A 14,515-nucleotide genomic window follows, 5' to 3' on the forward strand; every position below is an offset into this window, starting at 1 on the left:
GAAATAAAGAAGTTTTTTTTTTCTCTTTAATGTAGAAAGCATAAAATGTATGAGTAATCATACCAATTGCACACTAAACAAGTTAAAAAAAAGAAGAGATTCTTAATTGGATTTCAAGAAAAACTCTTAAAATATTATTTTTGAAGGCTGAATGTGAAGGGTGAGGGAAAAATAGCATATACTAAAGAAAACAAGGCAAGATAGATTGCATAAGTACTCGAGAAAGTAGTTACCAGGCAAATAAGACCTCATTAAAATAGTCTGTAGATGTTATAAAAGGAGCACTGCAATGGAAGCACGAGAACCCGAATGACACAGCCTGTAACTATATGGGGCAAAAAGTAATAGAATTGTAAGAAAAATAGACAAGATTACAATCATAGGAAGAGATGTTAATACATTTCTCTAATAAAAAAAAACAATTGAGAGTACAAAAAATTAGGAACATGAATAACTTGAGTACAACTAATAAAGTTGGGCCAACAGACATCTATGCACCGTGGCGGGTGAGAACATCTTCTTTTCATACACACACACGTGATAGCCATAAAAATCCACCAGGGAGCCGGTTTCTCAATAAATGCAAAAATCCCAGCAGCAGAGGAGAACCAGGGGCATATGGGTCACGTGCATAGAACACCACGCCATGAAATCAGAAACCAGTCACAAAAAGTTTACCGAAAACAAGCTCGTATGTGTAGAAATCTAAAAGCGCACATCTAAATAAAGTCTAGGTTTAAAAAAAAAGTCATACTGGGAATTAGCAACTCTCTAATGGGGAACCAGCGTCACGCGGCCCAGGGACACGCGCTCTGCTGCCGTCGTGGGCAACAACAACAGCGCACACGGCCCAGGACGCAGTTTGATGTGTCCTGGGGAAGAGCCGCACCAAATCCACTTGCGGTCATCAAAGAAGAACAAGGCAGAAAGATACAGAGCAGACTGTGTCTGTCCCCACAAGCACTTCATTTCTTTAAGAAAAGAAAAAAAGATAATAAAGTAATACATTTCAAGGGGATCATAGGGTTTTACTGACCACTCCTGCAGAAAAAAAGTTCTCTGTGTGATACGATTTTCCATAAGAAAACGACTTCAGCCATTACATATTTAATTATTTAATTTTTTACATCAAATTAGCTGTATAGCATTGTGTATCCAAATCACAAAAATGTGTATATCTTATTCAAGCATTGAAAAGAAGTAACAGTCAAGTTTTTATTATATATAAGGGAAAAATAGCTATAATTTTTAAAGAGATCAATAAATCATAAAAGATTTGTGTATTTTCATTGTAAAAATAAATCACTTAATATTATCACACCATTTAAAAATAGGAAACATGGCGCTCATGTTTCGCTGTGGTACTCTTGTGAACGTGATAAAAGGGAACAGTCTGCTTCTGCAGCCACGATCGCGAGGCAATCCCCAGGAGAGGGGTTTCAGGCTGCGCGCCGGCGCGCTTGCACAAGAGCGTTCTGCTGCGTGACGAACATGGCTATGCTCTTCCTGAGCTCAAGAGAAATTCGAATGATCTCGTTCACGTTTTACTGGAAATAGGGCATTTGGGCCAGTTAGGATCTGTGCTCCATGAGCACTGCTGGGCAGCAGCCCCCACACGGCTGCGGTTAGTCAGAACACTTGAATGCATATTGTGTAACTGAACAAAAATTTAAGAGAAGCTTAGAAAAGGAAAACAAGCTATTAGAGTACAGTGTGAGCGTCTGTAACCTTACACTCCATCCCTACCCTCCCGTCACATACCACTCAGACGGGTATTTTCAGGAAGTCAGACCAGTTATTTGTCCCCAGTGAGTAAAAACCTCAGGACTATTTTTCCTCATAGCACACCTCCCATCCAAGAGCACACCACGATGCCCGAAACACCAGTCTACTGTTGGGTCATTGCATAAGCTGCTACTTAATGGAGAAGAAATGTTAAGCAGTTTCCTACAGCAAATGCATGAAAACTCAGAACGACAAGAGGTTTCGTGAGAGGGACAGAGCAGTCACCCTGTCTCCGAGGAGGAAGGACAGCTGTCTCTTCACAGCAGTGGTTCTGCACAGGATGCCGGTGCGCCTAGAGCGGAGTTCCCTAGGGTTCTGCCGAGACACTGTCCCAGAGACCCCATGTCCATCAGGAAGGGGCCCCTCCGTCCAGCCTGACACCACACCCTGAACATGGGCTCCACCCTAAGCCCGCCGCCCCAGGGACTGCTGCAGCCTCAACCGCTCCACACCAGCCAGGGAGCCGGCATGTGGGCAGGAGCGGCCCCAGGCGGCTACCCGGGCAGGGGGAGCTCCATCTACGGAGCGTCCTGTGACGCCGGCTGCTGCAGAGGGAGCAGGGTGAGCGCCCACGCAGCAGCGAGGGACGCCAGCGGCCGGGGGCCGGGAAGCCACCAGGTGCAGGGGCGCAAGCTGGTGCGGCCGCTCGGGATCCCATCCCCCACCTGCTGCTCCATCCCATCCCTTCTTTCGTCCCCCACCGCCGCTCCACGGAGGGGGACTTGCGCAGCACCACGCCCTGCCCGTGGGGGAGAAGACAGAGCGCAGCACAAGCCCTTCCAGCCAGAGCCAGCGGCGCAAGGTCACTGTCTCCATGTCCGTGCAGCTCGCTCACGCACACCCACGCAAGCATCAGCGCGGACCCTCGCCTTCCTGCTCGGCCTCCACAGCAGCTGCCCTGGACCCACAACAAAGCCCACCCCGTGCCCAGACCCCACAAGCTCCACCTCGGGCTCCCCATGTGGGCCTGCATGTGGCTCTCCTGACGCACACGCGGACACTCCCGTACCGCCTGGCCCTGTGCCCACCTCACCTCCTCAGAGAGGGCACACAGAGGGGCCTCGGCACAGCGTGTGCGTGGCTGTGTGAACCCGCCCCCCCTGCAGTTCATCCGTCAGCTGTGAGGACCCCACTCTCTCCTACACACGTGCACCCCAGGGCTCACTAGCACGGCAGGTGCAGACCCACCGAGACACATCTAGAGGAGTCGGTCACTAGCGTGGTACATGTGCACACACACATGTGCATGCCAGTACACGTGTTCATGTGTGCATCTGCATGTCCCGATCCGGTGCAGGCCACGAGGGTGGTGGGGACAAGGGGCAGGCTCTGGCACATTTGGCCTCCACCATCCCCTACGACCCCGCCATGGTGAGTGCAGCAGTCGTGGAGGGACCGGACCCCAGCTCTGCTCCTCAGGCTCATGACCAGGCTGTGGGGAAGGCCCAAGCCTGGACATGGAGACACGGCACAGAGGCCCCGAGACCACAGCACCCCACGGCACTTCGGCCGAGGGTGCACTCGCCACTGATGCAGCTCAGGGAACTGGCAGAAAGTGTCTCAGCGTCCGTGTGCATGCATCAGGGTCTCGGAGGACAGAGCTCGTGCACGCTCAGCCTGCCATGTCCATACACGTGAGCTACGGCGTGTGCACCTGTAAGAGTGTCACAGGCAAATACTGGGCACTTGCCTCCTCCTGTCCTGGTGAGTGCCCCCTGCCAGGAGCTAAAAGTTACCTGAGCACGACACATCCCACTGAAGCCATCTCTGGTACAAGATGAGGGCCTGCGCCCAGCAACCCCTAGGTTCCCTCACAAGCCCAGCCTGAGACCTAAGTCCACAGAGGGATGAGACAGGAGGGCAGCAAGGGCCTGCAGTCCAAGTCCAACTCTGTCTAAAGAGTTCCTGGGAACCTTGAGGAATTTCAAGGAAGACACTGACACGGTCACTTGTAGTTAGCAATGGGAGTGCGACTACGTTGAGGAAGAGCCTTGCGGAGACAGCGAGTGGGGTGGCAGCAGGTGGCGCCTGGGGTAGAGGACAGACACACAGACTACACAGGCAGCGGCTAACTAGGCAGCACTGGGCGCGCTTGTGGCGTTCACGTGTGGGTTTACGTATGGGAGTCAGGCTGTGAGGACACGCGGAACACAGGGAACCTCCTGGCTTTTAGCCCAGACTAACTGTGTGGGCTAAGGCAACCTAGTTTATGTGCCTTCAAATTCCTCCTAAAATCAAGTTCTGCCTGACAGTATGTGACAAGGGAGAGTCCCAGTCAAGTGCAGCCTTCTCCAGTCTTCCCAGGGCCCAGGAAATGTCCTCATTACCACCGGCACACTCCGTCATCTCACATCATGGCACTCGCACAGTCAGCTTTGTGTAAAATGACCCTTGTCCCCACCCACCACCTTCTGTGTTATAATTTCTTTGAAAACGATTTCTTAGTTCAGATTCTGACCTTCCACTGCAAGTAGCAAATTCCTGAGCCTTAACACTGACAGGAACAAAGGGATTGTGTGAAATTAGGTGGATTTGAGAAGTGAGAGTTTTTAAGGCAATGCCCATCAACCTTCATAAATTTATATTTAAAAATTACAGGAAGAATGGTTGTCATTTAATGAACTAGGAATACGTTAAGACATTTACCTGCATCATCTCACTTAACCCCTACAACAGAGAAAAGTAATGAATGCAAAAGATTTAAAAGTCTTCTACCATGAAATGGGAACAGAGGAATGGAAAGAAAACCCTAAGATGTCAGACAAAATAGCACCACATTATTTTTCAAAATGAAATAACTTCTTTTGAAAATATGAGAAAATTGTTTACTTTAAAAGAATTATCTTTGGGACGCCAGGGTGGCTCAGTTGGTTAAGCAGCTGCCTTCGGCTCAGGTCATGATCCCAGCGTCCTGGGATCAGTCCCACATCGGGCTCCTTGCTTGGCAGCGAGCCTGCTACTCCCTCTGCCTCTGCCTGCCACTCTGTCTGCCTGTGCTCGCTCTCGCTTCTCTCTCTAGGACAAATAAATAAATAAAATCTTTAAAAAAAAAAAAAAAGAATTATCCTTACCATCATCTTAAAACTAGGGTTATATTTTTTATAAGTAAAAAGCATTTCAAACTCCAAAACTATATTTTGTATTTCCAATTTAATCAGCTGAAACAATTAAAACGAATTTAGAACCAAATGGAAAAAATAAATCTCAGACTGACATTTTCAGATTTTCATAATAAGTTTCATCTAGAGAAAGTTTTCATGGCTCAGCAATAAGTACCAGAGAGAGATAAAGAACAGAACAAGTAAAAGAAAAAGAAAATAGGGCTTTTAATGGAAATGTTGGCAAACCACTTTCCATACACAAAAAATGATGGTGGTGGTGATGGTGATGATGATGATGGTGATGATGGTGACGGTAGTGATGGTGATGATATGATGGTGGTGATGGTGATGGTGGTAGTAGTGATGGTGGTGATGGTGATAATGGTGACAGTGGTGATGGTGGTGATGATGGTGGTGGTGATGATGGTGGTGATGGTGGTGATGGTGATGATGGTGATGTTGGTGATGATGGTGGTGGTGGTGGTGATGATGGTGGTGATGGTGGTGATGGTGATGATGGTGGTGATGTTGGTGATGATGGTGGTGGTGGTGATGGTGATGATGGTGGTGGTGATGGTGGTGGTGTTGATGGTGGTGATGGTGATGATGGTGATGTGATGGTGGTGGTGATGGTGGTGGTGGTGATGGTGATGTTGGTGGTGGTGGTGTTGATGGTGGTGATGGTGGTGAATGTGGTGATGGTGATGGTGGTGGTGGTGACTGTGTTGGTGGTGAGGGTGATGGTGGTGGTGGTGATGTTGATGGTGGTGGTGATGATGGTTTTGATGGTGGTAATGGTGATGGTGGTGGTGGTGATGTTGGTGGTGGTGGTGGTGAGGGTGATGGTGGTGGTGATGATGGTTTTGATGGTGATGGTGGTGGTGGTGGTGATGTTGGTGGTGGTGATGGTGGTGATAGTGGGGGTGGAGTCTTGGGATTCTTTCTCCTTCTTCCTCCCTCTAAAAAACCCCCGAAATCGAAGAACAATGACACCCTTGAAATCACAACGCAGATTTCAGAAGGCGTTATAAATTAAAGTCATTCCAAATATATCAAAAAACAAAATTGTAGTTGTAGTCTTAAAAAGAGAAGTTTTGTTTACAAATCTTAGATGTCTCTGGTTTGCAAAGTCTTTTTTTTCCTTTTTTAAAGATTTTATTTATTTGACAGACAGAGACCACAAGGAGGCAGAGAGGCAGGCAGAGAGAGAGGGGAGGGGAAGCAGGCTCCCCGCTGAGCAGAGAGCCCGATGCGGGGCTGATCCCAGGACCTGGAGATCATGACCTGAGCCGAAGGCAGTGGCTTAACCCACTGAGCCACCCAGGTGCCCCTGCAAAGTGTCTTTTAAACTAAAGTATGAGACAATGAATTCATCAAAACAGCACCCCTTCTCGTCTCCAGGCTATACGCCTCAGCTAGAGGTGGTCGTAAACCACTACCCTGTCCAGACAGAGCAGGTGCACCTTCAAGAGGGAAACTTGGTTCCTGAAGGTGGCTTCACATTCCAGCAGGAGCTACGTGACTCACTTGGTCGTTCAGTCTGAAACACCCAAACCCTCCACCAAGTTTTAAGTGTGAATACATCACTAGTAAAGTTGAAAAATAGGCCCATAAAATAATCAAAGACAAAAATACAAAGTTTCACATTCCATATGATATTAAACCATCTTCTAAGGTCAAACATCAAGGCCTAGAAAACTGAACGATGACCAAAAATAGCATTGGATATATGGTAGCAAACTGTTAGAAACCTGCATCAGACATCTGTACGAGCCCAACACTTCAAGATACGTTTCATAAATGATATGCGCTGTCAACAGCTTACTCACTGTATTCTGGCAGATTTGGTGGACAGGCCGGGAATGGGCTTCCACTATCATGGCTGCACTGCGAGCTGCATTGAGGTCGAAAACCTCAAGAGTCCTGTTCCTGCCAGCCGCAAGGACCAGATCTGCACGACGCAGTTAGGGAACTCCTCTCAATGATCCACCAGGGAGGGGCGGCCCCGCATATGCGGTGAGCACTTCGGGGCACCAGAAGACACACAAAGGATGACGGCTACAACTGTCTGCACTCACAGCCCCACTCCCCCCTTCTGCTGCTGGGCATCCAGCAGCAGGTGCTGAGCCATGGATGAGGGCAGACCCAGTGATACACGTCTCGAGGCGGGAGGCACAGAGGTCTAACTTCAGTGCAATGAGGTTTGAGGTATCCAGGAAATGCCCAAATCAAGAGCCAGAATGGCAGCTGCATCGCTGGGGACTGAGTTCAGAGGACAGGTCTAAGGGTAAAATCAGGCAGTGCAAGCGTAAACGTGGACGGTGCCGCCTGGAGCCCGCCGCACGAGAGCACGCACCTCCCAGCGCGGCGAGCCGCCAGCCACGCCTTGCCCACGTCCACACTCGGGGCAGGAGCGGCAGCACATGGACTCAGGGTCTGTGTCAGCACCAGAATGACCCCGCATCCGGTGGCCGCTCAGAACACTGTCATCAGTGGCACATGTGGGAGAAAGAGCGCCAGGTTCAGTATCCAGCCCAGCACTCATGCTAAAATATGCAGAAAGCACCGTTTAAGGCCAGAGTACTCGGAAGGACACATTTCTGCTAGGTGTTGTGCTGTGTGTGTACCAAAGGGCGCTAGCAGCACATTTCTAATTAAAATACTCTAAAACCTCTAACACCTTATCTCAGTTCTTCTGAAATTTCAACTATAAAACTCTTAAAAGAACATAACTTAGACCTCCGAATAACTTCAGATTTTATAAAACAAATTCCTAAACATCAGAGCTTTTCTTCTAAATAAATCAAAATCAATGTTTTTAACTGAAAGGGATGATGCCAGACAAAAAAAGTAAAAAATTAAACTTGTAGACTCAATTTCCTACTCGGTGTCCCTGCTGTAACTTCTGCTGGGCTCCAAGGGCTGGGGCAGACTTCTGTTAATGGAAGGATGCCCATCGCAAGTGTACCAGCTCATTTTTTAAAAGCACAAACTTACTACATATTGTACAACAAACGACAGACCAGAAATGCCGGGTTACATCACCCTGCTGTGGGTCATGTGCTCTGTTGCACGCATGCCCGGTTTTCCTGTGAAATTCTCCTCACCACGGAGATGGAATCGCTATGCACGTAATTACGCAGAAGACGTGAGTGCCCTGAGTCCCACTGCCCCGGCCGGCGCCTGGAGCCGGGACCCTCAGCAGACACTCCTGCTGGGACGCTGATGCTCAGGGCGTGGGAACCACCAAGAACAGAGGCAAGGATACAGGAGTAGAAGTCGTTTATGTCTGATAAACTGGTAATCCCCGTCACACCGGTTGTACGGAGCCTGAAGACACATCTGCACCAGCTCTTCTGTCTGTATCTGAAAAAAAATAAAGATAATCGGTCTTTCTGTTTCTCTCCCACAAATGAGCATTCTACCATTAAAAAGGTGAATATGAAGAAAGTTTTCATATTACTTAGTAATTCTATTTTATAACATCAAAGGAATAAGTTGGCTGCCTTAATTTTCTTTTAGGAAACTCTAACTTTTCCTTTAGGAAAACTTCATGAAAAAATATCATATAAAGCTCCAAATAATTCATTATTGTCTGTGAGAAAGTAAATTTTTCTCCTAATTCTAAAATAATCATGTATACTTAAGAAGACTTCCAACTTGTTATAAATTATCTGTATTTCCATGAACGCATGTTGTTAATATTTCTAAAGGACAATGTATGCACTTAGTATCAGTTTAACAAACATATGACCTCAAGGACCCCTAACAATTTTGTAAAGGAAAGGAACCTGCTAGCAATATTTCGATGTGATTGTGGCCCAGGCAGGGCCAGGGGAGATCTCTGGGGATGGCCCAGCGGGGCAGGAGCAGGTAGGGGGTGAGGCAAAGCACCAGTACGGCTGGTATCCGAGCCTGCTGGGGCGGGGGGGTGAACGGGCCATCAGCCTGTACCTTCCACAAGGCGGTGAGAGCTGCATCGGGGCCCGAGGCCATATATGCAGGCTAGGCACAGGGACAGTGACTCAGGGAGCAGGTCCTGGGGCCAACACATATGCAGGGGTCAGCCACACAGACTCAAGGGCAAACAGAGTCACAGGAGAGGTTTGACAGGAAGCCCAGTGACGACACAAAGATCCCACAAATCACTGCGCATCCCTGCTGAAAAAATGCACGGGATCATACAGTCGGTGGTGAATGGGGTAGAAAGCCACTGCTTCATGGGGAGGGTCGTGGGAAAGCTCTGCAGACACCACAGACCAGGAGAGGCATGTCAGAAAGATCCTGTGAGCCAAGGGAGAACACACGTGTCTGAAATCAGGTGGCGTTGGGGGGGGTGGGAACAGGGAAGGGACCGTCCACATTTAAGGCCCACGTACTGCTGTGGCAGAGCAGGCCACGCGGGTGGGCGGGGAGGCTCTGCTCCACGAGAGGGGTGACGGCACACTGAGGGGCCAGCCGGAGCCCTGCCCGAGGAGCAGACAGCGGGGCTGAGGGGCGCTCATGCCTGCGGCCGTGTGAGGTCTGGCGTCCCATCGTTTGAAGCCGCCTCCTGGCCGGTTCCCGAGAGTCACCCGCCCCGGTGGACGCTGGCGCTGAAGCGGGAAAGCAGCCACAGCCCAGGCGAGCAGCAGGCCTGGGAAGGGCCCTTCTCAAGCAAGCTCCGTGCGTGTCTCCCCAGACAGAGGCGGTGAGGCTGTCCGGGCCACACACGACCACACTGGAGGGTCCCCCGGTTCACAAGGAACCCCGCGAGTGCGTGGGAGGCCGGCGCGGAAGGACTGAGGCATGAAGGCCGTCCCCGCGCCGCAGCTCTGACTGCTGGACTGGAAGCAGGCAGTCTGCAAACACAGTACTTCCTTCCAGGGAACCGCACTATCAAAACCGTGAAGACGTCAGAAACACCCGGCTCATAACACTCAGACCCTAACCTGCCCCAGACTCAGGCCAGGAAGGGGCAGACACAGAACGACACGCCACAGCCTCGAGAGCCCAGGGGCCAGGAGCTGCGGGGGAAATGCGGCAGGGAGCCCACAGCACTCTCTGCCGTCTGCGGGCCACGCCGCCCGCGCCCGGCTCACAGGCAGCTGTGACCCGTGGATACACCACACCTGAGCCAAACCCATCCTGGCCTCAGCGCACAGCTCTTAGCCAAGCGGCTGACCCAGGAGGCGGCGAACCTCCCAGCTGAGATCCGGGGCACCTGCCAGGTGTGCAACTCCTCCGCAGCTGAAAAGCTACCTAACAAGGCTACTAAGCCAAAAACTTGCCCACAGGTCTCCCGACAGGCACAAGCAACTGGAGTGAAAAAGAACCCACAGTGACACGAGACAGACCCTGAGCTCAAACTCCAGAAGTGCGAGCCTGTTCAAACTCATACACCCCACGGTAAGACCACCGACGCCCTGATGGAAGAGGGAAGTCTCCAGCAACCGCCAGTCTATAAACCCAATCATCCCTGCCCACGAGTTCCTGAGACAAGTCCCAGCCCCAAAGGCCTGGGATGCTCCCAGGGTCTGCAGCCTGCTGGCTTTGGCACGGACTCCCCCATCGTGCTCCTGTAAGAACATGGCTGTGATGCCTGCAGCCACAGCTGCCACCTTGGAATCATACAGTGAGAGCAGCAGAACAGAACAGCACACAGTCCTCAAGCCTGTGAGCCTCCTCCCTCCAGACGGCTCCAGTCCAGGCTGAGTGAAGCACCACAGTCAGCTGCTTAGTTACAGGAAGGAGGACGGCATCCCCTGCAGAGAGGGGAGGACAGACAGCCTCCAGAGAAAGACAAAACGTGCCCTCACTGTGTGTGCCACACACAGCTCGCTGCTGGCAGAGCAGATCAGATCAGAGTGAAATCACCCCCCCAGAGCCCATGTGCACACGGGCACAAGGCATCCAGCACCGCACTGGTTCGAGCGCAAGGGTGAGTCGGAAGAAGCTGATCTCCGGCAACAAGAGGACGGGAGAGGAAGCCGCAGCACGTTCTTGTTGCATAAAATTTCCTAACAGCTGCTGCAAAGAGACTTAAGTCAAACTGACAAGTGTGGTTAAATCTCAGAAACAGAATTCGGATTACGGTGACAGGTGTGCTGCGGGCTCGGGAGCAAACACGGCAATCTCGACAAGAGGAAAGTTACAACAGCCAAGACTGGAAGCAGCCAGGTGTCCCGGGGCAGATGAGTGGATGAAGATGAGCCACACCTACGCCCCGAGGAACACGACTCAGACATCAGAGAGGGGAGACCTTGCCGCGTGCAGCAAGGATGGGCCTGGACAGTGGGACGCTAAGCAAAGTAAGAGAAAAGCAGATGCCCCACGACCTCACTTACACATGGGATCTAAGAAACAAAGAACACCAGGGACAGAACAGCAAAGCTTCATCCTTACAGAGAACGACCCGGTGGCTGGCGGAGGGGGGGCGGTGGGGGACGGGTGGGAAAGGGATGATGACATACAGGTCCTGGGGCTGGGAGTGCAGCACAGGGACCCGGTGAAGAGAAATGGGTAACGTGCATGGTGACGCACGGCAGCTTCACTTGCCACAGTAGGAAAAAGACAGGAAAGAAGGGGCAGGAGCCGGCCGGGGAAGGCAGGCCGCGGAATAGCCCTCCAGTGCTTTATTCCTTTAAAGAGTCTGAAAGCAAAACAAGTGTTAGTACTTGCACAGGGAGGTGCGAACATGTTTGATCTGTGCATTTAGTGTGTGTGTGTGCAGGAAACGGTTCATGGTGTAGCTTCACTACAAACACAGCAGGAATCGTCCCGCGTAACATCAATCGGAGACAGTGCGGAGCCAAGCCAAGAGCTCCACGTTCCGAAGCCCGGAGCTTCTGGTCACACCGAGGCCCCCGCACGCAGCACTGACGAGCTCCGAGGAGGGACAAGCCCGCCGCTCAGCTCTCCCAGCAGCCTGCGGTGAGGCGACTCAGTCTGGTGCAACACCACCTGCCCCAGCATGAGCCACGGCCTCCCGCGCACAGGGGCAGGGACAGAAGAGCCGGCCGCACACCTGCGGATCTCGTCCTTGCTGTCGTCGATGTGGTGCCTGAGGAGCTGGAGCTCGGGGCCAGAAGACAAGATGAAAGCGTCCAGGTAGTAAAACTGTGCGGACCCAACGGGCTTGGAAAACATGTCCCCGCCCTGGAACAGAAATCGGGAATCACAGCCACCGTAACAGAGGCAGAGGACAGACACGCGGAGACGGTTTCCCACCAACCCACACACCCACTCCGGACGTAGACACTAGTTCACCCGGGTGTCTTCCTCTGACCACTTCTGAAAGATGTCACGTGACTAAATGTTCCTGTAACGAGTATTTGAATCCCAGCTACTTAAAAACTTTAAAACAAAGTTGATACTTAGCAGTGACATAGTCAGTGCTGGAGCTTGCTAAGGACAAATTCTAACCGTGGGACACAGCTCTGAGGCGTCAGCCCTCAGGTGTGTCCTTCAGAACCCCCAGTGTCACGCGTGGGAAACAACAGCATCCACGGCGACGAAGCAGACCCGTGCCCTTGCAGTTGCTCCCACACACCTCGGGCTGGAGCCCCCGCTCTGACGGCTTCCCTTCCTGCTGGTCTTCCTGGAGGTGAGTCCCCCTTTCCCACTGAGACCCGTAGGGAGCCCACGGTAACCCCAGCTCTGAGAACCTGCCGCTCACCAGCCCTGCTCGGACTCGTGGGGACACGGCCCCAGGATCCCCTCCCCTCCCTGTCTCAGCCGCAACATCATCACCACTGGCCCTTCTCGCCGCTCCTATGGTCTCCAAATGGTCTCCTCTAAGTGCGAACACTCACGGGTAACTGTGCACACGTCCAAGTGTACACATGCCCGTGTGTGTGCATGGCGGTCACAAGTGTACACCACACACACACACACACACACACACGTGAAAGTGCTGAGTCAGCGAGCACGGTGGGTGCACCACAGCAACCCTCTCACCCCGCATCCCACACTCCCGGAGAGGGTACAAGCCTGGGGCCCTGAGACGGTGCCAGCGTGCCTCTGGGACCACCGGTCTGGGGACCACAGGGCTGGCCAGTGAAGCCCAGAACGTTACCACACACAACACGTGTTCCGCCCGGCGGAGCGACCACAGCGGCAGCGTCCCGTCCCGGGAAGCAAACAGCAGCCACCTGCCGTCCATGCTCCAGCACACGGTGCTCACCGGCCCGTCGTGACCTAACAGAGGTCAGAGACAAGGGGGCTGCTAGGACCACCGTCTGGCAGAGCACAGTCCCACCAGACGTCCAACAGAGCACAGGGCTGGGGGCACTTCCGAGCTCTGGTGGCACCAGGGACACCGAAGCCCAAGGAGGTGAATTCCACTCCATTTAAAGGCTGAGTAAAAAGCATATGTTTAAAACGCACTCAGAGTCACGTGTCTTTAAAATCGCATAAGCTGCAGGGGCGCCTGGGGGGCTCCGTGGGTTGAGCCTCTGCCTTCCGCTCAGGTCATGGTCTCAGGGTCCTGGGATCGAGCCCCGCATCGAGCTCCATGCTCGGCGGGGAGCCTGCTCCCCCCCCACTGCCTGCCTCTCTGCCTACTTGTGATCTCTGTCAATACATAAATAAAATCTTAAAAAAAAAAAAAAAGAGCATAAGCTGCAGAAACACACAGACGTTAGCATCACAAGATGTTCCAAAAGCTGCAGGCTTCCCAGTAACGCGTCTTCAAGGAGCGTCATTCCCGTGACGCTGGTGGAGAAGGTCAGCGGACTTGCTGAGCGCGGCCACAGGCGGTCAGATGACTGTAGGGCTGTCGGGGTCTGGGCCCCGGGCCGCGGCGGAGCTCAGCGCTGGGACGGCCGCCCACAGGCCGCCTGCCAGCGACAGGGCGAGGGTCGCACCCCACAGTGGCGTTGGCACCAGACGGGGACGTGCAGGCGTGAGATGAGAAGGAACCCCTCCAGGGGCTCGAGAACTCCCTGGTTACTCACTTCTCACTCCCTCTCGAGACCCCTGGAGAGAAGCTCCACCATGCCAACCGTGGTCTGTCCTTTGAGCTGTTATGACCCCATGACCTCTGCTGCCGCCACCACTGGCCCTGGCCTGGCAGACAGCGAAAGCACGCCTCCGGATGTGACCCCTCCTCCAGTCCATCCAACAGGACGTCAGATCCCTAAGCGCCCGGGGACGGGCCCGTCTCCTTCGGTTCAAGGGCGTGTGCGTTGCTGGGGGCTGGGCACCCAACGCAGTCTGTCAACTACCCCATCGCACACGGGGTCAGTGGGACAGCCTGTCCTTGCAAGTGGGTTCCCTGTCCCCATGGGCCTCAGCTCCATGCTGCCCAGCAGTCCACGCAGTCCTGAGGACGTGGAAGGGAGCACGCAGATGCGCCCCTGTGGGAGCCGGACCCACAACCCCTTCGCCAGCGCCCCACCAGCCTTGCTCCTTCTCACTAGGCACCTGCCTTCGCTCACGCAGACCAACTCTGCATCCCGCCTCCGTCAGAGGCCACGTGGACGGGTCACTAGCCAGGAGGCGATCTCCCAGGGGTCCCGAGGCTGCTGCCACCTGCTGCTCGGAGAAGCAGAGGTGCCCACGGAAAGGCAGACACAGGCCATTGGGGACATGAAACTTTGGGCTTTCTGCACCAGAGAGGGGCTGAGAGGACAGGCTGGGGTGCAAGT

At 52.9% G+C, this 14,515-nt stretch overlaps 1 protein-coding gene across 1 annotated transcript in view; it reads right to left on the reverse strand.

Annotated features, from left to right (window-relative positions):
• WDR27 (WD repeat domain 27) overlaps positions 1-14,515 on the reverse strand; it is a 109,001-nt gene that overhangs the window by 53,436 nt on the left and 41,050 nt on the right. The window contains 4 exon segments of the mRNA XM_047732035.1: positions 6,716-6,837; positions 8,155-8,252; positions 11,893-12,023; positions 12,943-13,064. Coding sequence (XP_047587991.1) covers positions 6,716-6,837; positions 8,155-8,252; positions 11,893-12,023; positions 12,943-13,064 — 473 coding nt within the window.

Source organism: Lutra lutra, chromosome 6, assembly GCF_902655055.1.
Source record: "Lutra lutra chromosome 6, mLutLut1.2, whole genome shotgun sequence".
In the NCBI taxonomy this organism is placed as follows: domain Eukaryota; kingdom Metazoa; phylum Chordata; class Mammalia; order Carnivora; family Mustelidae; genus Lutra; species Lutra lutra.